At 45.6% G+C, this 24,788-nt stretch overlaps 1 protein-coding gene across 2 annotated transcripts in view; it reads left to right on the top strand.

Annotated features, from left to right (window-relative positions):
• Positions 1 to 24,788, top strand: part of MYO5B (myosin VB) — a 333,306-nt gene that overhangs the window by 168,723 nt on the left and 139,795 nt on the right. For both annotated transcript variants that reach the window (XM_039228822.1, XM_039228821.1), the window contains exon 5: positions 19,145 to 19,301. In XM_039228822.1, coding sequence (XP_039084753.1) covers positions 19,145 to 19,301 — 157 coding nt within the window. The remainder of the gene's footprint in view (positions 1 to 19,144; positions 19,302 to 24,788) is intronic.

Consider the following 24,788-nt stretch of genomic DNA (forward strand, 5'->3'; position numbering starts at 1 on the left):
TCCTGGAGAGGGCAGGATCCTCCAGTTAGAGAAGGGGAGGAGCAAAGCCAGGTGCTGATGAAGCAAGAAGGTTGGTAGTAGATGGGGTGGCAGGAAGTCAAACTGTTCTAGGACTTTCCCTTGGATTGCTAAGATTCCTATCTTAGCATGTGGCAGATACTGACATGTTGGGCGAATAATGCACGGATTCCACAAATGTTTCTCATAATGGAGGTGTCCCCCAGAAAATTGCTGGGATGGGAGCAAGTCCCATGCGTGTGGGGTGCAGACCACTTGAACCTGCAGGGTGTGCTGGGAGCTAATGCACCATCACTGCAGAGGCAGGTGGGTGCCAGATGAGAGGACTGTCTATCTCCTGGCCCAGGTGACAGAGTGGCCAGGGTACCCCAACATTTTTTTAAGGAGCCTGTGGCAGGTGAACTTGTGGGCTGGTGTGTGATGTTGAAGACCATCTGTGTGATACCCTCACGGACCTGTTACCTCTGCCCTGGTCGGTGGCCAGTAACGGTCTTCCATCCAGCTTCCCTTGTGCCTGTCACAGGTGTGGTGGAGCATGTAAGGGAATCTGACTGTGACAGCTGCAGTGGTCCCTAGACAATTTTGGTGCAACTCATTTATTTACAGAGGATGAAACTGAGTTCTGAGGGGGAGGCAAGGACTTTCTAGTCCCTGCACTGAGTTTGTGCCAAGGCCTATCAGGGGCTTGAGGCCCCTAGTCAGGTGCTTCCCTTACCATCAGCAGGAAGGCTGGCTCCCTAGGCCACAGCTGGATCCCCATTTCTGCCCAGAGTGTATCTTGATGCAAACTGAGAAAGACCTCAGGCCCAAACCTCCTTGTGCCTTGGCCAAGATGGACAACATGTTGAGTGAAATAGCTGAGATCTCCTTCAAAGCAATGGCTGCCTGAATGCTGGCCTCGAAGAGGCGGGACCGTGGAACAAGTGAGTAGTAAAGGACAGGATAAATCTAGAGCAGAAGATAGTATTTTCTGGAGCAACTTAGAATGGCTGGTGAGAGAAGAGCACAAGTGGGATTCTGGGATGATCTGGAGAGAAATTATGAGGGCAGCAGGGGCAACCTCGACCCCTGAGGGGTTTGTATTTTCTCACTTGTAGGGCAAGCAATAGCCCTTCAGCCTTCTACAAATCATACCAGAAAATATTAAGAGCCTTGACGTCTGCAAATGTGATTATGTAATAGGTTATGGTTCTGCCACTAACGACTTGATAATAGTGTATTTTAAAAGGTGTGTTGATGAACTTTCCTTTTTCAAATGTCCCTCAAATTTTACTTTGGAGTCTGTTTGCTTTGCTGTCTTCTCTCCCAAGTGAAGAATAAATGACTTGAGTATAAAATGGCTTTACATTTTTCTTCAGTCAAGTTTAATAGTGTGCCTGCTGGGTGATCACACAAACAGGGTTGGGGGGGGGGGAAGAGGGTCATCTGGGCTGGTTGGAGAAGTGTTACATCTTTCATTTGAGACACTTTTCTACTGACTTCTCTCCCTCCCTCCCTTCATGTAATTCGTTGTGAAACTACTTAAACCTGCCACTTATTAGCCTGGGAGTGGTAGTTGAAGTGGTTACATACTCAAATGATCACTTTGCCATCCCACGCTGCAGTGGCCACTCCCACATTCTTGAGGCACCAGCATGATGCAACAGTGCAGCGCATGGAAGCCTGAGCCGCATGCCTGGGTTCAGTCTCATGCCACTTCTCGTTGGCTGTGTGACTTAGGCAAGTCCCCTTGCTCGGTGCCTGTTTCCTCATCTGTAATGGGATGATCAGAAGGGGATCTTATTCCTAGGAATGTTCTGAGGATCCGGTGTTTGATACATGGAAAATGCCTGTATGTGGAAAGTGCTACTTGAGAATTAGGTATTCTAATTTTTTAACACATTCCATGATTGACCATATCTTTGAACAGTATCCTCACATCGATATTTTAAAGATCACAAATGCATTACACAGGTTTTTTACAATGAGTTTTATAGTATGGAAGGAATGAACAGTCTAAGAAATTAAGATCTTAACATCTTTGTGTAAGACATTAATTTTTTAGAGCAGTTTTAGCTTCACAGCAAAGTTGAGGGGATGGTAGAATGTTCCCGTGTGCCCCCTACCCCCACGTCTGCGCGTCCTCCTGTGTAACTGTATCCCCCACCAGAGTGGTAGGTTTGTTACACTGAATGAACCTACAGACCTGTCACAATCACCCCAAATGCATAGTTTACATTTGGGTTCATACTTGATGACTGTACGTTCTGCGGGTTTGGACAAATATGTGATGACATGTACCCATCATTATGGTACCTGTCAGTCTCACTGTCCTAAAAGTTCTCTGTGCTCTGCCTGTTCCTCCCTCCTTCCATCCTGCCCCCCCCCCATCCCTCTCAACCACAGATCTTTTCAGGGTTTCCCAAGTTTTGTTTCTTCCAAGATGTCCTATGTTTGGAATCACACAGTATTGTAGCCTTTTCAGAGTGGCTGCTTTCATTTAGTGATACGTTTAATGTTCCTCCATTTCTTTTCATGGCTTACTAGCTCATTTGTTTTTAGAGCTGAAGAATACCATGTTGGTGTAGCATGGTTTATCCATTCCTCTTGCTGAAGGGCATCTTGGTTGTTCCCAAATCTTGGCGACTATGAATAAAGCTAATAAACACCTGGGTGAGGTTATTGTGTGGACTTGAGTTTTCAGCATCTTTTAAAAGCAGAATAGACAATGGAGTATACTATGTGGGAGGAGTTTGAAGTTCTTTACAGCTTAAGGAAAGTAGAGTAAAAAGGCTGTAGGCATCCTCATGCAGAAGGGATTCTGTGATGAGGGAAGGCTGTCTGTGGGCAGCCCGCTGGAACTATTTGACGTCAGATGTAAGAAACCGAAACGAGAGAACTGCCTGAACAATCATACTGAAATCCCTGAATTGAATTCTCCACGAAGGGGTGGCTGGATTTTCAAAATTTCCCTAAGCAATTAAGATTTAAGGTTAATTGGCACTTCTAGGAATTGGGAAAGTCGAAGGAGTTCACTCATCAGGAGTATCAGAATTGAAACGTTTGATACATTCTGGTTTGGCTGCTTTAAAAAGTCACCAAAGGTAACTTATTACAGAATAAAGTAATTGGAATTGTTCCTGAAGAGTAGGCTAGGTTTCCTCTTCATTACAGAACAGATCTTGATAGGCACTGAAAATCCCTTTTACTTCAAGCTTCACAAAGCTATTTATAACCCAAGAAAAATGAAAATCTGTCCACACAAAACCCTGTACATGAGTATTTTTACTCCTAATAGCCAAAAAAGGGGCAATAACCCCAACATCTGTCAACTGAAAAATAAAAGTGGTAGATTGTGGTAGATCTATGCAATGAAATACTGCTGTTCCACCCTAAAAAAGGAAAAAAAAGTACTGTTATGTGTTACAATGTGGATAAACCTTAAAAATTGTATGTTACATGAAAGCCAGTAAAAAATCATGATTCCGTTTATATGCAAGTTCAGAATTTGGGAATCCATTAGAGACCAAGTAGATTAGTAAGTGTGTTGTGGGGAGGGGGATGGATGGACGGGCAACGGGGAGAGGCTGGTAGTGAGCACAGGGCTGCCTTCTGAGGTGATGAAAATGTTCTGACATGGATTTGAGTGATGGCCACACAACTCTGAATGTAGTAAACCCCACTGTACACTTGAAACGGGTGAATTGTGTGGTATTTGAGTTACATCTCAATAAAGCTGTTAATCCCTCCCCCCAGTAATAAAAGTGGTAGCAGATTTAGAAATGCTATTTTAGAGAAGGTGAACTGGAACTTTATTTCCTAGATGGTATCATTTGAGCTTAGGCTTGATAAAAATAAGGCTGTGACAGGTGGGGTGTGGGCAGGGAGGCAGGTGTGAATAATAGTGTTGTAAAGAGTGTAGTCCAGAAAGATGTGTGTTTTGGGGGTAAGCATTACCTGGAGGAGAATTCAGTACCACACGTGCTAACTAATATGTCTGCAAATCTATTTTACTATATAAAAGGTTTTTCCAAATCGGAAGCCAATCTTTTAAATTTAAGCTTCATTAAAATGAGGATTTAAAAAGAAAACATTTAGGTGTTAGGGGATCTATAGGGGTAGTCCTGTAGACACCCTGGATAGGTCCACTAGGTGCTTGGTGGCCTTGACAGTCTGACACAGCAGGGAAATGAAGCAGAAAGAGAATAGGATGAAAGGAAACATCTGGTCAGATGGAAACATCTGGCAGGTTGCACAGCCCTCTGATCTTGCTTCCTGGGTTCTGGAGGCCCGGCCCACCTGACACCTCATTTTCAGCCCTTTCTCCGTCCGTTCTCCACCAGCCAGGAAACCAAAACATGGCTCAGTAAAATCCACCAACCAGTTTTGGTTGCCTAGCTGCTTGATGAGGTTCGCTTCCCAGTTGGGCCTCGGAACCTGTTAGTATTCCAGGAGACCAGGACTGGAGAGGACCCCCTATGCTCCAGGGGTGCATGTGACAAAATACAAGGAGGACTACAATCACGGCCCTTATGGCAGAGAGCACCTAGGAGGGTGTGGTGCTCATGGCACTGCCATTTGCCTTCAGTAGGTGGAACAGAGGGGGAGCCTTGTAACCTGCCCCAAGAATCCTGTGGGAGAAGAGCTAGCGCAGTGTGATTTTAGGGATCCTCAAGGAAGATAACGGGTAACTACTAGAAAGCCAAGCTTCCCTCATTCTGGGCACACCTGCTTCTCTGGGAGAATACTTGCCTTAAAATCTAAAGCAATGGATTTTGTTTGATAAGTGGCACTAAACACTAAAAAAAATATGACCTTTGGGGGTTTTACAATTGAGGAGGGACTTTAAGGGAAAGTCCGCAAAGGTTTTAAAGGTAAACAGAAAATACAAATTCTGGCCCTGGGAATATTTTAGGAATATTGGTATCATTACGCTATCTAGAGCTTCAGAACCCGAAATCTTTTCAAAGGATTGGTCAATCATCTGCATTAAGACAGCCCCTCCCTCCTCAGGGAGTCATTGTTGAATTTTTTAGAAAAAGAGTTTGGGATTGGTTTTTGCCCAGAGGACAAGGTGGTAATGTGATTAGGTTTGTACCCCCAAATTGCTGTACAAGGAAAGACGAAAAAGCCTTAAGTTTTTGGTTCAGCTCTCTGGCCCCTGCCATGACTGCGCTGCACAGTCCATTCCCATCTCTAAACTTGTAACTGTGGGTCAAGGTCAATGTTACAGTTGGTAACGTTGATGTGGAACAAGGCCTTCTGGGGTCTTTGCCCGAGGTCTCAGCCAGACCTGATGTCTCCTCCTCCTCCAGTCTGCAGCTGTTGGCCCTTTAGGTATTTCCACACAAATGGTGTCTTTTGTTGTAGGTGTGCTAGGTGTCACTTTCTTCTCAACCATTCAGGGGAGCAACTTTACGTACATAGAGACTAGCTCAGTGTTTTATCCCATGTAGGTGTGCATTAAAGAATTGCCATGGGACTGGTGGGCAGCCGAGTCCCTCTTGTCCTTTCCGTTCTCCTCCCCTTCCTGAGATGCTTGTAGGTGCTCGAGTAGGACTTAATTCTACTTCTCAGGTCCCTGTTGCCTTATTACCCATGCTCAAGGGCATTTGGGCTATAACTTGTAGAAAGTACCCAGTGTCCTGTTCTCTGCTGGGCTTGGCAGTAGAGGAGAAAGGAACACCACCAGGCTCTGTGGAGGAACCTTGGCTTTGGATAAATCACATAAACTTTGTACTGGTTATTGTGTCTGCAAAGTAGGTGGGCTGTGAGGGTGGGGGGAGTGTTACCTGACCTGCCTCATGGTGCCAGTAGAATGCTAAATGGAAATTCCAGATGCGGTAATATAGTAGACTAGATATTGATTACTGTAAATTTTGATGATGCCTGTTATTTAGATCTTCTATTTTATTGCTAACTCCTTGCTGCTTGTATTTGTGCTATATAAAAAGGTTTTTTATAGAGGGCAGGGACGCTCCTATTGATTAATAGGAATTGTCTGTTAAAACCAAGATCTTAGTTACTCTCTTGCCCAGTCCAAGTAATGAAGGATCCTGTGATTTCTTAAGGCTATTTTTGGCCTAAAAAGCTGCTATTGCAGAAGTTCAAGGCTTGATATCAGAAGGGTCTTTATTCACTGAAATGGTTTTATTCATTTACAAGATTAAAATCTCCAGGAGTGGGTGCAAGTGGGGAGGAAGTCTTGGCTGAATCAGCCTCAAATACTGTGAGGAGGGGGTTGGCCCACATAGACACATAGGTGAGATTTCCCAGATAGTGCAGATCTAGGACTTTATCAGAGGCCTTTCTGTTGAGAGAAGGGGGGAGTAGCCCCTCCAACTTTAGTTTTGCTGGAGATGATTCTGCGAGTCAGCAAGTTTTCCTGACAGCCTAATGAACGGTTGATTGGCCTTTCATTATTAAGTCTTTTCCAGCCCATTAAAGCAAGTCTTTGTTTTGAGGACTTAGATGTGTTTCGAGACCTGATGGGTATAATTCATTTTTGTCTCCCAGTCCACAGACTTGGGGGACATAGTGCCAAAGAGACCCAACGTTGATAAATAACCAGAGCCACCATTCTGTGCACATTTGCTCTGAGTGTGACAGTTCCTTGAATGACTTAAGCCACAGGGGTGGTTCTGTTTTCCCTTGGACTTCTTCATATTGAAGCAGATGTTTTTCCCAAAGCAGCCCCTCCTGTGGCTGGATGCACAATGTGTTGGGGTCCCTGCCCTCTGGCTGGGCATCCAGGTGGAGCTCTGTGACTTGGGGGGGCTTTCAACACACATGTGGTGTCCTTGCCTTGTTTCCTCCATGGAGAAAAAGAAAATGGTAGGAATACCTACTTGCGCTGGTTTTTCAGCACTAGTTTCTTAAAAGATGGCCTTTGAACTGGTTTTGGAGAGACAGGATTTGAAAGTGAGGCTGAATGAAGGTGATGGAGAAGGAAGAATTCTATGTTAAGAAAAGGCAACAGGAAGAAAGATGAAGAAAGCATGGGAGACGTGGACAGTTCCATCTGACTGGAGCAGATCCCATGGCTCTGATGATGGCTTCCTGATGACTTGTCATCAGTGTTTGCTCTGCCCGGGTGGTGGTATTTGAAGCTCATGGGGTCGAGCTGATTCCCCACTCTGCAGGATGTCTCATGTGTTCGTGCAGCTTGAAACCCTTCGTTTCTTAATCTCATACTTCCCACAACCCTAGATGTTCACGTCTGTCCTGATAGTGTCCCCGGTGAGGCTCAAGAGTGCAGAGCATGGTGGGAATTCTGCCTCAGACCCAGCTGGGTGGCTGCTTCCTGTGGCGCCCGCCATGGAGCCAACTGAGGAAAACCTTTGGTCAAGTGATTCCGTTCCCCATGCCACATTCTCTCTTCCCTCTGCTTTCAGACCCTCCCCCTAGGGCCGTGTGAGTGAAGTAACTAAAAGCTGGAAGCAAGAAGGGGGACTTCATAGAAGCTAGAAAAGAGGACGGTGAGCTGGGATGGACAGACAATGTAAAAAGTGAAGAGTCTGTTTTGTAACCTAGAGCCCGAGGTGGAAACGGTTAGTGTGTGTTGCTTGAGCTCCTAGCTGCTTTGGAGACTGCTCTGTCCATGCTGTAGGGTGTCAAAAAGAAAACCAACCCAAAACCCAACATTGAAGAGCAAATGCTGCCCTTTATTTTTCAATTCTGTGTTCTTAAAGAATCCCGAACAGACCCTCCTCACCTCGCTAGGAGCCCCCATTGAAGAGAAAAGGTTGGAAAGCTCTTACTGTTCAGACCTACTAGTAGAACGTGGACGTTGACCTAGATAGCTGCCCAGTTTTGCCACCGATCTCTACTGACTTTTGCCTTTGAGAAAAGGCATGAATCCTCTTTCCCATATCAAATCCACTGTCTGGGAGCTGTTGGAGCCTTGATTCATCTGGGGAAGCCTCTGATCTGTCTGCTTTGTTATTTTTAAGGAAAGATAGAGAAATCAAGTCGCAAATACTTTGACCTGAGCTTCCCTTACTCCCTTAGCATGTCTTTGTCTTAGAAGCTTTGTAATTGAACTTAATTGTTGCTCAGGCTCTGGGTGCATTTTCAAATTCACACCTTCACAGTCCCCCTTCCTGTACCGGCCTCTGGGACTCTTGAGTTTAGTGGCTGGAATATTGAGTCATCAGTGAGATTCCAAATGCAGTTAGCTTCCTCATGTTTCAGGTCTGTCGATTTGTGCCTGGAATCCGTAGTCTAATTTTTTTAAGCTATGTGGGCAAAACTCTATGAAACTCGATGAGCATGCATTTTTGTAATCCAGTAAAGCCTGCAGCAAAATTAGTTTAAGATGATCGTGATAGTCATAATCAAGGTACGTAATTGAGGCGTAAATACTAAATAGCTGACCTGAATGACCATAGTTGACAGTACTTTCCCATAGCCTGGATTCTGTTTTTGCCCACAGTATCTATCCATTCATCATGAACTGTTTATTAAACGATTGGATGCCAGACTCTGGTTTGTCTACAGTATGTCCCAGGGCCCTCGGTTCCCACCATCACCCAGTGTTGGGCACCTGTCCTCTTTCCTCACCCTGACCCAGTCCTGAACATCTCATACTTGAAGGGCTGAAGAAACTGTTTTTAGACCAGGAGGCTGGGGTTGCTTATATCTAGGGGTGGGAGGGTATGAAGAGAACAGGTGATTTAGGGAGAATCTGAATGGAAGCATGTGGGGACCGGAAGCACGGTTGGAGGGCTGGGTCAACAAACATGGCTTCTTTTGAGCCAACCCCTTACCGTATGGAGCAGGCTCTACCAAGTAATCAGGGCAGGTTCAGCTTTAGGTCCAGGTGTTAGCATTTCATGGCCAAGGAAGAGAATCCTGAAATATCAAAACAGCAAAGGGATGGAGAAATCTAGTCTAGTGATACTCAGGGTGCCCAGACTAGTGTCACCCAGGAACTTATGAGAAGGTACATCTGAAAATTGTTGCATTTGCAAGGGACAGTGTTGGCCTACTGAGGGCAGTAGGATGCAAATTATGGGAGAGAATCCTTTAACTCCTGATAAGCTTCCGTTTCAAGGCTTGGAAGTTCATATACCAGCTTTATGGCTAAAGCTGTTTTCTAGTGAAGAGAACCTTGCCCCATAGCTGGGGGGAGGGGGAAGGGGGATGGTTGGGGGTTGTGGCTCTGAAACCTGCCCTCCATCTTCTCCAGCACAGATAGTGGTGTTTCTGATTGGCCTTTGGCAAATCCAGAGGGCCTAATGTAAGCATGGTCTCCTTAAAAATTGGTGTGATTAGTTCTGTGTGAAGACTCATGGTTTTGCAGTTGGACACAGAAAAAAAAATATTTGAAAAGAGAATTAAGTACTTAACCTTCTTCCACTTAACACACTTAAATGTATCAAATATAATGTATACAATTATAGAAGGAACGGATTATCTTGAAAGTTGCCAGAATATTTTAGGGAATTGTGATCTAGAAGGTACAGAGGGATTGTTTATTCATATATTCATGGAGATCTAACAGCTATCATTTTGTAGTGAGGAGTGTATTTGGTGGCTGCAGCAACTATAATATGCTGTCAAAGCCACAGGGTTGATCTAATAAAGCTGAGGTTTTGTTTGCATGTTTTTGTTTTATTCTCAACTGAAGGAGATGTCAAAGTTGCTAGAATTTAGTAAAACTGAAGTTGTGGTTTTTATTCCATATGTTTGTGGGTCTCTGAATTCTATCCAGTGGGCCCCAGGCTCAGCAGCCCTGAAGTAGGAGATAGTGTGAAAGTGTTTCTTTTCCCCCAGCTTCTGGCATCAGCAGGCACCAGCATGTACTTTGTATTATGTCTGTCTGTCTGTTCCTAACATCCAAAGCGAACTGTGTGTCATTATTTTAACGGCAATGTAGCAATGTAAATCTGGTTGAAGAAATTTTGATTTCTAGGTGATTGGCCATAAGGCATTTGCCAGAATACTGGAAATTAAACATAAAGGCTTCTATAGTCTGTTCCCAGAAAGAATTGGTTTAAGAGTCTGTTAAGCTTCTTAAAGCTAATCTTTGTTTTAAATTCAGTGTTGTACCGTATTAGGCTAATGTTGATAGATGTTAAGTTACAGGGTATTTGAACTGCTAATACCTGAACATGTTTATATAGTGACCCATTTTTTTAATCTGTTGAGTCTGTAGCAGTTATTCTTAACCTTAGCAGGACTAATGTGGCAGAAATGTGGAATTATAAAACAAAAATATCCAGGCCCCACCCCACAATTGGATTGTGATCTACTGGGTTTGGCGTGGGATCCAGCTGAGGGAGCTTCTAATGTACATGCAGGGTTTGTGAACAAATGCTGACTGTTTGCAAAGCACTGCCAAAGACCCCGACTTGCTTGTTGGGATCTGACTGTACTAAACTTGACATCTTCCCTGAACACTGCCTGCCGTTTCCCGCCTTTTGCACAGCCTGTCATCTGGGCCTAGAGTGGGCTCTGGGAACAGATTGTCATGAAGGTCCTGGCTTGTTGAAGACGTTGACTGTGTCCTTCGGGCCACAGGGTGTCTCACACAAGGGTGCTGAGCAGGGCCTAGACACATTTGAATGTGTCTTAGAAATAGCTTTCCAGCAGCGATGAGGGGACCAGATCAAGTAGGTGGTAAAACTGGCACGGAAGACCACCTCTGGTACTTGGGGGGATCTTGGAGAGAAGGGGTAGGAATAGGGTCTAGAGGAGAAAAACCATGGAGGCAGTACAGCCAACTTTGCCTGAAGGGATGGGTAAGGGGAAGAAATGAGTCCAGGGCTATTCCCAAGGTCTCTCATTGCTGTGCAGAGTGCCCAAACCGTCCATACAGGGAGCAGAGGAGGGAGCTGGGAGAGCTCCGTTTTTGGATGTGCAGGCTTCCGGAGTCCTGCGCAGCCTCCAGAACTACTTGTCCAGTGTCGAGGGGGTGGTGCGCTGGTGTTGGGCTCCCAGGATCGGTGTGGGTGGGGAGCTGTATCCAAGTGTGGACAACTTTGGGGTGGCAGGGCCACAAGGGAAGATGACCTCACCTTCGAAGCAGCCTGGAGAAAGGAGGTGCTGAAATGGACCTTCACGAATGCCCTAAATCTAAAAGATGAATGACTAAAGCAAGATCTATGAAAAACTGTAGAGGACCTTGTATCTTGCTAGTAGCTTGGCACAGAGGCTGTGTGGTACCAAGAAAGGGCTTTAGCCTGGGGTATTCACAGGCACCTGGCCTCAGTTGTTAGCTGGACTAATGAAAAACCGTGTAACTGAATTAATTAGAATATGTTCGTTCACTGAGAAAGTTTCCAGAACCAAATAAAATAGTTGGAAAAGTGATACTTTCTTGGCATTATAGGCTACAACCATGGGTGTATCATTGTTCACCCCACATAATGACAACGTTTAACCAAAACAAGCTTATAAAGTGTAAAATCACAGAAAACATTGGCTTCTGGCACCCCCTTCCCCTAACCCCCAGGCTTCTGAGTTCCAAAATGTTTATGACATTAGTAGTGGTTAATAGTGTATCACACAGCTCGACTCTAAGCTGGACCTGGAATCAGAGTGCGGGAGTAGGGGGAGGTCTTTGGGGATCGTCTTCCAGCCCCTTATGTTAAGAGCAAAGAAACGGTGCATTCCCATTTTCGCTGAGGGGCCCCTAACCAGTTTCAATCTCCCTCTGCACCTGCGTATCTGCCAGCGAGAGTCGGGCTTGGTTAAGCTCTCTGCGGTTCTTTGTGTGATGCTATCACATCTGAGAGGAGACCGCCTCTCTCGGGAACACGAAGTAAGTGGAAGGCTTGGATTCATTTTGCTGCTACCTGTATCGTGCTACACCTCAGAGGTTTATAAATAGAACTGAGCACTCTGAGGGCCACTGTGAAACTGGAGTGGGAAAGCGATACTTGGATGTTAAATGTGCTAAGTACCTCTCCTACATTGTCGGAAGGCACAATTTCATCTTCCCAAGGAGACACTTAGAACTCTGACCAATAAATACAGACTGAGCAGTTTCTAATGAATATTTTTGATGGCCTTCCTGAAGGACTTGAGTTCGGGACTGTGCCTGAGCATGCATTCCCTTATCTGGAGGAGCGGGGAGGGTGTGGCAGCATAAGAAATCGGTGCCTGATGACAGAGGGGCTTGGGGGTCCCGACTGCCTCGCTCCCTGTAGGAACCCCTGACACGGGTGTGCTCCTGCCAGGTGCCTAGAGGTTCATCCGCCTTCCCACGTGGAGGTTTGGCTCTCTTGTTGGACGGGGTCGTAGGATCTTTTGCTTGGATCTTCTTGGGCCAGCCCCTTGTCACAGAAGAATGTTCTCCAGTGTCACCACCTCGGGAGGAAGCCTTTGACTGTGGACAGACAGTAATTGTGTGACTCTGTTTTGAATCCAAATCTGCATCTAATTTTCTGTATCCTTCTTGCCTAACTTAATCTCCATCCAAACTTCATGATCTACCAACCCTTTCACTCCCAACATCCTTACTTGTCTCTCCCCACAGGAGTTCTAGTTCTGCCTCCCATGCGACTTTACCTGACTTCTTCACTCCGGAATTCTGATATCCTTTGCTTCAATATAGCTGTTTATGACCCAAAACATTGTGTTGTTTCTTTTTTTTAAATAGTTTATTGTCAAGTTGGTTTCCATATAACAGCCAGTGCTCATTCCCACAAGTGCCCTCCTCCATGCCCATCACCCCCCTTCCTCTCTTCCCCACCCCCATCAGCATTCAGTTTGTTCTCGGCATTTAAGAGTCTCTCATGGTTTGCCTCCCTCCCTCTCCACAACTATTTCTTTGTATTGAAGTTTGTAGAGACCATATTGTCACTTTAGTCAGCATTCCTCTTAATTTTCTTAGCCTCTTTCCCAATTAGGAACTTGGTACATGGTATGGACATAAATGTCATTACTGAACAAAAATTTTTAATTCAAAATACTTTGGATCCCTTTTCTCCAGCATAGTTTTTTTTTTTTTTTTAAGTGTAGTAGATCTGTGTTTTGATGAGGATGTTGAATATATAATTAGAGACTCAACAGACAGGCAAGAAACAATAGATTGATGATCTCATTAGCGAACAGAATATATTCTACTGACACCCACATTTTTGGATGATTTGTCACTAGAGAAGGAAGCGATGGAAGGGCTTAATGATGTGTTCAGAGACAGGGTGTCCTTCCTGCCGTGCCTCAGCCAGGCCTTCCCTCCCTCCCATTCAGCAATGGCTCCGTGTCGGGGGCTTTAGCACCTGTTGTTTCCACTTCGTCTTCCTTTCGGAGGGAAAGCCTGATTTAGGCCAACAGTTGAAACTGAGGCTTGGTAAACTTCACAACTCAAGGGGGCGCCAGTTGCTGGGCACGACCTGTATGGTCGTCCTTGCTGGGGCTCTGATCTTCACACAGTCCAAGTGCTGGCCTGCCTGTCCGGCCCAGGGAATCTGAGCTCAGCCATCGTGGGACCTGAGGTCTGATGGGAGAGACCAGAGAGAGAGGCAGGTGAGCCGTCGGTAAGCTGTATAGTGACTGGTGTGGAGGAAGGGTGGTGTGGAAAGAGCTTCCGAAGATGTTCCGCCAGGTTTAAGCTGAAGAGGTCATAAGCCAACTCATGCTAAGGACTCCTGATTCACCTCTAATCTCTTAATTACGTCTGGATTTATTCCTGGGTGGGGCGGCGCGGCTCACTGAGGGATGCTGTCTTATACCAGGAGTGTAATGGTAGTGATGTCCCCAAACAGCCCACTGGGAAATCATGCAGACAGAAGCCTACGTGGGAATTTGGGCTCAGTGTCTCGCTACCTGAGAGCTCTGGGCGTATTTCTGGGCTTTCCTAAACTTTACCTTTACCTTTTTTAAAATGGGAAGACTGGCACCCAAAAGTCTTATGAATCCTAAGCAAGGGGTACATGGCTAACAGTTTTGTGTACCATCTGAGCATGATGTAAATAAGTGGTAATTAATTGCACTGAAAAGCAGTACCACAAAGGCTGCCAGAGACCAAGTGGGTTCGAGTACCAGGCCTGATGAGTTGTAAGCTCAAATAAAATCAGTCTGAACTAGAAATGCCTCAGGCAGCTATAAAGTAGAAAAGGGGTGAAGAAGTCCTGTGTGCCTTGAACTTGGTGAACCAAGGGGAGGTGTGACCGAAATAGAGCTGGGCCTGGACCATAGCAGAGCTGGGCTTGCAGAGGGTACCATTTGAGGAACGAAAGCAGCAGAGAGAGGTGATCCAGTATCTGCATACAGAAGGTCACGGGAGGAGGATGTGCTAAGGGAGATAGGAGTGGATGTCAGAAGGCTGCCCCTTGTCCAGGCACCTGGGTGGCTCAGTCAGTCAAGCATCCAACTTTGGCTCGGGTCATGATCTCATGGCTTGTGAGTTCGAGCCCTGTCTTGGGCAGGATTTCTTAAAAATGAAGTTCCCACCGTGTTTGGCTGATGAGTAGATCTTCCCTTCAGTACAGCCACCTCAGGCGCCTTGAGGAGGAGGCATCTGCCTCCACTATCCTTCCCAGGGAGCCTAGCCAAAAGGGGGTGGGGGGGATGACCTTGCTCAGGAGCTCAAAGCCTTATGCCAGTTTGGTGGGAAATGGTTTCAGGAGGTGGTTTAACAATTGTTCTGGCTCTTGGGGATCCGCTGTGAACTGGGGAGCAGCTGTGTGATTGTCCGTGTTTTCCCTCATTGCTGGAGGATGCCTGCATGCCTTAGGATCCTGTGCTCTTGCCTGAGGCATAGGCCTTTGGGGGGGCTTTTCCTGTTGGGGGTAATGCATCCTTTCCTGAAGACAGCCTGGATCTGAATAGCAACCAAGTATGAAGGCCCTTAGCCATTGGTTTCTTTTTCTAAAGGGGATTCTGATGGGCTTAGGAGAAAAAGATTTATTAAAAAGCAAATTGACCCAAGTTGCCAGCTAAGTCCTGTTTATACCAGGGCTGAATGGATGGATTATGTTTTTGAAGGATATTGGGTAGAATTCCATGCTTACAAATACCTAATGCAAAACCAGCCCTGAATAACTGGGATTTGAAATAGAGCCCCTTTCCCCACCTGTACTTCCTGATAGGACTTTGGTGGTAAAACCTCCAATGTCAGAGACAGGAGATCAGTCAGGGAGTCCCAAGTAACAACTTGTTCTCTAGAGGTGAAGAGACAGAGGCCCAGAGTAAAGAAATGACCCAAAGTCACACAGCAGGTAAAATAACCAGGCCTGTGGCCAGATCGTTAGACTGAAAGCCCAGCGATCTGTGTGTAGTGTTGGTTTGCCACACCCATTAAGGGTGCTAGGGGCAGGCATGGTAGAAGTGTTCAGTTGCTCATCTAAGGGGTTTGGACTTGATTCAATAAGCCCTGAGAGCAGTTTGTTTGAGTAGGAAAAACCTGACGAGAGCTGTACTTGGGACATTTCTGGCAGGAGGTAGGGAGGGATCAGACACCTGGGTAGCCACTTCGAGGTGGCCACTTAGACAAGCAAGAGCATAGCTGCGGGTCATAGTTCTGAGAGGCTGGGCTGGGAAAACCAAGGGTCAACTAAGTGAACAACCTTGTCCAAAGTCAGCTGGCCGATCCATGCAGCTGAGGTTCAAGTTTGCTTTTAGTGCCTGTATTCTGGTTTCCAGTTCTTACAGTTAGAAGAAAGGTAAATACATAACAGAAGAGCACTGTTGTACATCTTCCCTAAGGCCAGTTCATGAGCAGTTACCAAACTGTGTGCACCCCGTGTGCACCCAGCCTGGTCACGGATTAGGGTTGGTAGTGGGCAGTATGTGCACAAGTGCTGTGGAGCTATATAAACTTTGTCCATTAAAAATATCTAAAAATTTTTTAATGTTTATTTTTGAGAGAGAGCACAAGCAGGGGAGGGGCAGAGAGAGAGACAGAGGATCAGAAGCAGTCTCCAGGCTCTCAGCTGTCAGCACAGAGCCCGACGGTGGGGCTCAAAGTCATGAACTGTGAGATCATGACCTGAGCCGATCAGATGCTTAACCGACTCAGCCACCCAGGTGCCCCTCAATTAAAAATATTTTAGAATGGGGGGTGCCTGGGTGGCACAGTCAGTTAAGTGTCCAACTCTTGGTTTTGGCTCAGGTCATGATCTCCCCTCATCAGGCTGTGTTGACAGTGCAGAGCCTGCTTGAGATTTTCTCTCCTCCTCACTCTGCCCTCTCCTCACATTCTCCCTCTTGTTCTCACTCTCAAAATAAACTTAATAGGAAACATTTTAGAATGGTCTGAGTTAGGGAGGTTGTTAGTAGATACTTGTTAGTCTAAGGAGAGGTGAATTTGGGGCACCTGGGTGGTTTAGTCAGTTAAGTGTCTGACTTCGGTTCAGGTCATGATCTCACAGTTCAAGAGTTAGAGCCCTGCATCAGGCTCTCCGCTGACAGCGTGAGCCTGCTTGGGATTCCCTCCCTTCCCCCCACAGTGTGTGTGTCTGTATCTCCGTCTCTCTCTCTCATTCACACACACAACACACACACACACACACACACACACACTGAAAAAAAAAGATTGAACTTATGTGACTTTAGCCTACATGTCAACCTCAGATCTGGTATCCATCAAATTAGACAACAGTTAGCACTACTGGCCATCATCCACACGTTGTCATGCCCCAGAGCCTTGAATGGAAAGATTTTTTTTTTTTTTAACTTGGGGATATTCATTCATAGCCTGTTAATATCTTGGCCACGTACATACGTTTTCGTTAGAGCATCAAAATCTGCCTCCTTATCCTGCTGGTTTTGTTTCCTTGCCTTGATTCCTTCTTTTGAGTTCCTGACACTTTGTTGACACATAAGCCAGCTCCCTGGTTTGAATTTCTGGTCACTTACCTATAGAGTAGCCTGCTAGCTCTTGAGACTTTCTGCCTCTTGCAGATGCTCTTTCCTAAGCCATTGCATGGCTTCATAGTCCTTTGCCAGTGATGCACAGGGCGATCCCCATATTGACAACTGCGGGTGAAGAGACATGTGTCACAGGCCTGTGCCACCTTATTTGTGCCAACCGTCTCCAGTTAGCTGTGTGTGCTGCTGCCTCAGGGAGCCTGGCAGCTCTTGTGCCTGCCCTCACTGCTCTGGCTTCTTCTCTCTTGGCATCCAAATGTGGCTTCCAGAGAGCCTTGAGTTCTTTGGGCAGTTTTTACTTCTCCTTTGCATGTGACCCTCTGCTGAGGACTAAGACTCCGATGTATCTTGTGCTTATCGACTTACTTTAGGTCAGATATAGAGACTTTAGGCAAAACTCCAAGCCTGTGGCTGTGGCTCCTGCAATTAAGTTCTGCTTCTGGTCTGGCCATTACAGGTTGTTTTAAAGACGGTGTCAAGCTCGGGTCTGTTTCCCAGTGTTCATGGCTGAAGTCTGGAGGTCCCACTCCTAATACTCTTAATCGTCTGAAAGGCTTGTGCTTCTGAGCTGTTTTCTAGGGAGTTGTGAAGTATTGAGAAGAAAGGTAACACCTGTCATTATTGCCAGGGTCCTGTGGAGGTCCTATAAAACTAAGTGAACATGGAAAATACAAGCATCATCTATAGGCTTCTTTACATCTTTTAATGTAAAGAAATCTCAGGAACAAGGAGAGAAAAAAACACTCTAATGACAAGGGATATCCTAGAACTATAAAGAGATCTTGGAAAGCCACTTTTCTCTCCAAATATTAGGTGTGATTTACATATGTTGTCAAGTAATTGCTTGTATAGGCAATTTGGAATATCCATTTCCCCCCATCTTAACGGTGTCTACTAGCCAACGGCATTCTCTCAGATCCCTCCCCATTTGATAATGACAGCTTGTGTGAGCTGAGACCACATCGCTTTTTGCTGACCTTGAACAGTGGCTCTGGTTTAGGGTTTCTTCAGCCTGGCTACCACACCTGAGCCTGCCCAGCACCCCCACGCCTAGCCTGGGTCTCCATCTTTCTAGTCCTCCTCTGGTTGACATCAGTGTCCTCACGCTGCTCTCCCACTTCTTGGTTATTGGCCCAGATTAGATGCTGGACCAATATTCGTTCACCTCTGTTGGTAAGCCACAGTCAACTTGGCTTGATAATGAGCAAGATGGGGTGGGCAGCCTGCGGTGGCTTCTCTGTTCCTTCTGCTATAGCCTGCTTTGCCTCGGCAGCCACAGGAGCTGGTAGTAGTAGTGGGCCAGTGCCAAGAGGCCTTTGTTTTAAACTGCCTTCTACATTCCTAGGTTTTCCCATCTGGAAAGGGGAGGGATGGTTAATCCCTAGGAGTATATATTTTGTGCCATGCGCTCTACACTTGATCTTAGCCAAAAGGCCAAGAAGTGATGTGCCATGTGCTCTAGAGGGACTGAAGATGAAGAGTTAAGTGTCCTCCTGCCAGTGGAATTGTGAGCTGGATGTAGATGGTTGAGGGGTAACCCTTACAAGCAATTTGTTTGCCAAACTGGGGCCCACACATTGTTCCTCTCTGCTTGAACATCCATATTCCTTAGAGATCTGAGAGGCTGCCCTCTTCATTACTTGTCCCTCATTCTGCTGTTTTCAAGGGATAAATATAGATGCATTTATATCTGATGGAGAGTATCTTCTTTCCACCTTCCATTTAGTCTTACCAAAATTCCTCTTATTGCAATTGATAGCTGTTTTATCCCATTTCTGATAAACGTGGAGCAAGATCAGTCTGGTGGTTAATAGCATGCCTTTTATGATACATACACATGAATAAGAAATTCAAAACTGTATCTTCCGGCATGCTAAGCTCAAACACAGAAGACCCTTGTTGAAAATCAGAATTTTTGCAGTGGTGCAAGATGGGCCTGTTACAGAATCAAAGTATGCCTGAAAAGGTGTATATGTAGACTCTCAGGGTGTGTGTGTGTGTGTGTACACACATAGAGAACTGGTTTAGGGGGTGCTGCCTCCAGCGAGGACGTGAAAGTGTGACCAGCTGGCTACATCTCCCTTCTTGACGGCCTGTAGGAAGGGTATGTGCCATTTGTAAGCCCTTTGCTGAACTCTTCTTTCTCCTACTTGGGATCCTGTGCAAGCCTGTGAAGGAGGGCAGACTATTTGGCAATGTTCCTCACAGTTGTCCTTAAAGGAAGGCAAGATTCTCTTGCTCAGGTTCAGGTCCTTGTCAGCAGAGCCTCTGGAAGGTGACAGAGCTTTGCCACAGCGAGCAACTGACCAGAGCCTTTTCCTTCCAGGGACGAGAAGAACCAGTCCATCATAGTCAGCGGGGAGTCTGGAGCTGGCAAGACCGTGTCAGCCAAGTACGCCATGCGCTATTTTGCCACCGTTGGTGGCTCAGCCAGTGACACCAACATTGAAGAGAAGGTCCTGGCATCCAGTCCCATCATGGAGGTAAAGCCTTTCCAAATGTACTTGGCTTCTCTGGCTGGAATTCCTTTCTCTGCCAGCAAGACTGCTGGGTGTTCAGCCTTGTGGGGTTGCCTTGGAACAAGAAGCCTTGGAAGCAGCTCGTGTGGCCCACGTTCATGCCTTCTCCTCACCCGTTGTCTGCTCTTGAGGAAAAAACTCTGAAGGTGCCCCTAAGACCCCAGAATTGGGAGTACTCTAACCTGGTAGTGCCCTTCAGGTCCCCAGTATCGAGTGGAGTGTCCGCTAGTGAGTGTCCTTCCGTTCTCCCTCCCCTTCTGCCACTGGTCCTCCCCCCTCCTGCTGCCATGTGTAAGCAAATCTGCATTTCACCCAAACCATCCAGTGCTTTGAAGGGCTGATGGATCAGGAGGGCAGTTTGCATGGGGGTGGGAGGACTATGTAGAAGATTTCCTGTTTTCTCCTAGAAACATTTGGATGTTTTATTTGGGGGTAGGGGGAAAGGTTAGAGCCAAAAGCTAAGTGGTGACCCAGAATTTGTTGATCTTCATAAAGCAGTTACCTATGATGGCCTGAACTGGCCAGGGAAGGTTCTGTCTATATCTTGACTCCCCACCCCCAGGCTTAGAGCAGTCAATACAAGTACAGGGCCAGAGAGATTTCCTAAAACTTAGATCCTGCTGTAAAGCGTCATGTTTTAGGGTCACAACTCCTCTTCCTTTCCTCCAAAAAACTTAATTCTGATAAAGTCGATCTAAATGGGCACACAGTCCCTGGGCCAGCTTTGATTTCCTGCCTCTGAAGTGGGGGCTCTTGATTACCATGTGACTTACAGTTTGGTTGGAATCAACCCCCTGCCAGTTTGGGGCAGCTCCTTTGTTTTAGGACAAAGAAATTCATTTGAGGCTGAAAGCTGCCAAAGTAGTATCAGATTTCTCTGCAGTGCCTTAAGACCCATCGATTAAGACCCAAGTCACCAAGATGGTTCATCTCTCAGATTGTTTTGGAGCTGGAGGAAACAAGAACCTGCTTGGACCTTCCTTTCCAGATCCCCCCCCACCCTTTCCTTCTTCCTTCTCCAAGTTCGGGAGTAAATTCTGAGTCTCAATTCATAGGAATTCGTTGATTTTGTAGGCAGTCTCCTGACTACACGGTTGGAGTATCTGTAGAACTTTCATTCTCTGTCAACTAACAGAACACAATATATTCATTAACAGTTCAACAAAAGCCAATTTCCATATCTGTTCTTATATGGATTGGGAAATGGTCAATACAGTTGGAGACATTTTTACCAGGCAGATGTAAACAAACTTCTGTTACAGTGGTTCTTAAACTTGACTGGATCAGAACCACCTGGAGGGTTTGTTAAACGAGATAGCTGGGTTCACCCACGGTGTTTCTGATTCAGAAGGTCTGGGTAGGGGTCTCAAAACTTGCCTTCCTATTAAGTTCTTAGGTGACGATGATTCTCCTGGTCTGAGTACTACAGTTTGAGAACTATTGGCTGATGAAAAAGTAAGAAGGGGTCATTGGAAAATATGGATGAGTAAAAGGAAATAATCCACCTCCTAATTCTACAGCTTGCTGAGGGTTGTTCAACATTTGGATTTGTTTCCTTTCAGCTTTTTCACTGAATATTGCAGTCATAAGCCTTATCCCTTATATCACTGAGCTTTTGTTATGAACTGCCTTATATGCTGCAAATATACTAATATTGTCAGACATTCAACTTGTTGATAGCCCATTTGCTCATAGCATTTATTCTAAGCCCAAGGTGGTGGTCTGGTCATAGCTTCATTTCAGAATGTGATGGTGGACCTACCCTGGACCATCTATGTGCCTGAAAATTGAAGCGGCTAAGATTGTAATCTACAATTACCATTATGTTTCCTCTCAAATGAAGTGAAACCAGGCTTTCAGCCTTTCTTTCGCCCCTGAGATTCAAAACTCGGTTCATTATTAAGGTAGTAAGTTTTCAAAGACAGAGTACTGCCCCCTTTTGGAAGCAGTAGATAGTTTTTCTAGGTGAGACAGAGAAGGGAAGTCCTCTCTGGTGACTGAACAAAGTAATTTTAGTCAAGATGAGAATTTAATGAGGGTAGATCACCACATTAAACATGTTCAAGACACAGGAAGATTTTTTTAAACTTGTTTTATGGTAAACATACATAAAATATACCATTTTGATTATTTTACATGAGCAATGAATGGTGTTAAGGATGTGCATAGTGTTACGCAGCCATCACCACCATCCATTTCCAGAACTTTTTCATCATCCTGGTTTGTACTCATTAAAGAAGAACTCCCTTTTCTGCCCCCACCCCAACTCTAGTAACTTCTATTCTACTTTGTGTCTCTCTGAATTTGCCAATTTTAGGTACCTCATATAAGTGGAATCATACAGTATTTTTTTGTGTCTGACCTATTTCACTTAATGTTTTCCAAGTTGACCCATGTTGTAGAATGTAGGAGTACGTCCTTTTTATGGTTGGGATATATTTTTTTGCGTGGGTATGCTGCATTATGTTAATCATTCCTCTGTTAACGAATCATTGGGCTTTTACCTCTTGGCCAGTTGTGAATGATGCCACTGCACAGTAGCCTGCAGGCATTGGAGTTCCTACTTGGGGAAAGTTTTTTAAATGATGGTAATCTAAAAAGATCTAACGTTTCAATATCTATTATGTCCTGAAGGGGCAGGTGCACTGCTGGGAATTCAGAGTACTTTGGCATGGGAGAAATGTGGGAGCAAAACACATAAGATGTGGTTAGGTCGCTGAGGTCTAAAGGGGGAATGTACTCATGAAGCAGCCTCCTCGCGCACCATGTCCCATGACTAAATGCTACAGTGGTTGGGACGCACAATGTTAAATTTCTGCCTTGTGTGAATTGGTACTTTGGAAACCATCCAGGTAATTCCTTAGGACTCAGTATGTCAAGTTATAGAATTTGGTCATCATAGGGACTGCCCCTTGACCTTTAAGTGTTATGTTTGGGATAAATCTTGGATATAAACATGGAAAGGGAGAATCCCAGCCGGGAAGAACTCTGGGTGGGTTAGGAAGTGTTGCTGAGTGGAGAAAAACCAGCTTCTGTGGTGCTAAAATCTAACTTGTCATGAGTCTGGAGTCTAGCTGGGCCCCCGTGTCAGGAAGCCCAGTCAGCTTTGTCACTCCTCTGAGAGTTAGAGGCAGCATAAGACTTGTCTTCATCAAGGGACAGCTGATGACAGATGATTCTGCTCCTGTCCTGGCTCAGGATGGCACCTCCTGGCTGAGCAGTCAGTTATGCTCCTGCATCATCTCCTTATTTCTGCACCCCAGCACTGCAGCCACCTCCTGGGGAGCCAGAGCTGAGGACAATCGTAGCCGGTGGAATCCCCAACCGTTTGTACTAAGTGGCAGTTGTTTGACTTAAAGGCAACTCGGGGGTGGGTTGGGGTGACTTGCTCCCTGCCCTCCTCATGACAGCTTGCCAGCATCTGGGCACTGATAAGTTCACAAGTCTGCGCTGATTAAGAAGATATTGGTAATCGAGAGACTGTCAAAGCAGGCCCAGGACCAAGATGCATCATGTGGCATCTTGGGGTGACCAGAGTCTGTCTGCACACAAGTCCAGGGACCAGAGGCTCCCCCAGCCTGGGATGAAGGAGGGCTAGGCATATGGTGAGCAAACGCAATATAGACTAAGACCGCTTACTATGTAATCTTGGAGATTTGAGTTTTTTAAGCTCAAGCAACCAGGCCTACAACTATTAACCTATTCATATGAGAGTCTGCACCCAAAATAACTTAGTTCTCCTCCTCCTGTCTCATGTGTCAACACTTGGGCCATTCCACACACTCGGGTGCCCTGTCCCTGTGCCCACACCATGTCCATAGCTAGAAACCCTCCCTCCCTGCTAGCAGATTCTACTCACCCTGAAGACCCTCAATTTATGCTCCTTACAGCTATTCTGGTTGTGCTGAGCATGGCTCATTGCTCCCTTCTCTGTGCTTCCACACTATTGGTATGACCCTCATTGTTATATAAGCCTAATCCTACTGAAATTCTTCCAGGCCATTTGGTCCCGCTACATATTTGCATATGCATAAACCATGAAGAAGGTGCTCCTCTTACATCTTATGTGAGTGGTAGTGTATTCTGTCAGTCATTTTTGCAACTTCATTTTTTAAATTTATCCACGAATCATGCTGTAGCTTTTACCAGCTTTATAGTGTCCTGTTGTGTGAACACACTACACTTTATCTCCTCCCCTATTAGTGGGCATTTAGGATGGATTTCTTCTCTTATTAAGTACAACCTGTATTGAACATTCTTGGAGTTCCTACCAAGTGTGCTTAACCAGGTGTGCACTTGGGGATTTTTTCCAGGTGATACCCAAAGGTAGAGTTGCCAGACTGTTAGGTGCATGTATATTCAATTTTACTAGATGGGTCCAGTTACTTTCCAGAATGGTTTTTCCGGTTTCCATGTGAGCCAGCAACAGAGGAGAGTTCCTTTGTCCTCCCCTCTTACTCATTCTGTAGTGTCAGAGTTCTTAGTGTGGCCCCTCTGTGCTGCTGTTTTAGTCTTCAGTTTTCTGATGACCATGGAGGTTATCTTTTCTTAGGCTTACTGGTCATAGGAGTTTCTTTTGTGAATTTCCTGCCTCTAGCATTGCTCATTTTCCAGATTTTAACCACTTGCATCATTTATGCTTTTTTGTGGTGGTGTTGGTCTGTGGGACTCCAGGTTAAAACCTGATTTTCTGTTACCATCTTTAACTTGCTTTCCTTATGCAGTAAAACGTTTTCTGAGTCAGGGTAACCAGAAAAATGTAGCCAGAAAAATCAAGAGTTTACAAGATGAAGAACTGCATGTGAGTCCTTTACACACAGAAGTTGGGGAATCCTTCCTACCCAGGTTGAGTTTATGGGTTTTGTGGTGGTAAATAACCTTTTTGTGGGTGTCGTTACATACTTGTAAAGTATTTCCACATCTGTCATTTCTCAAAACAGCCCTCAAGAGGTGAGGAGCATAGATCTTTTGACTGTGATCTTCAGGCCTTGGGCAAGCTCTCCCTAGGCCATCACAGGAAGTGGCCTCAGCTATGGTGCCCTTGTTGCTGCCTTACAAATCATGGAATTTGAATATTTTGATATTTTGCAATTGAAATGCATTTATGGAAACTAGGTTGTCTTTTACAGTTTTCCACAAACAGGACTTGGCTAATTGTATCCTCATGATGCTGGTGATGTTCCCTTTCTCCCTATGTTTCCTGTAAGAGGGCAGTAAAATTCAGAGGCTTGATTAAGTTGAGGCTGGACTGTTGGCACACATCTGGCACAGCACACTGGGTGTACTTGGGTGGCAAGTTGGATATGTAGGGCGCAGGTGCTCTTGGGTTGAATAGCTTCCTTAGTGCAAAGCCAGCCCTAGGTTCCTGCGAGTGAATGGTTGCATGCCTGAAGGTCTCGCGTCACCTCACAAATAGGAATGGGATGTTTTCATGAGCGTCTAGTAATATGA

The sequence above is a fragment of the Hyaena hyaena genome, unplaced genomic scaffold (assembly GCF_003009895.1).
Source record: "Hyaena hyaena isolate Hyena2069 unplaced genomic scaffold, ASM300989v1 scaffold_33, whole genome shotgun sequence".
Lineage (NCBI taxonomy): Eukaryota > Metazoa > Chordata > Mammalia > Carnivora > Hyaenidae > Hyaena > Hyaena hyaena.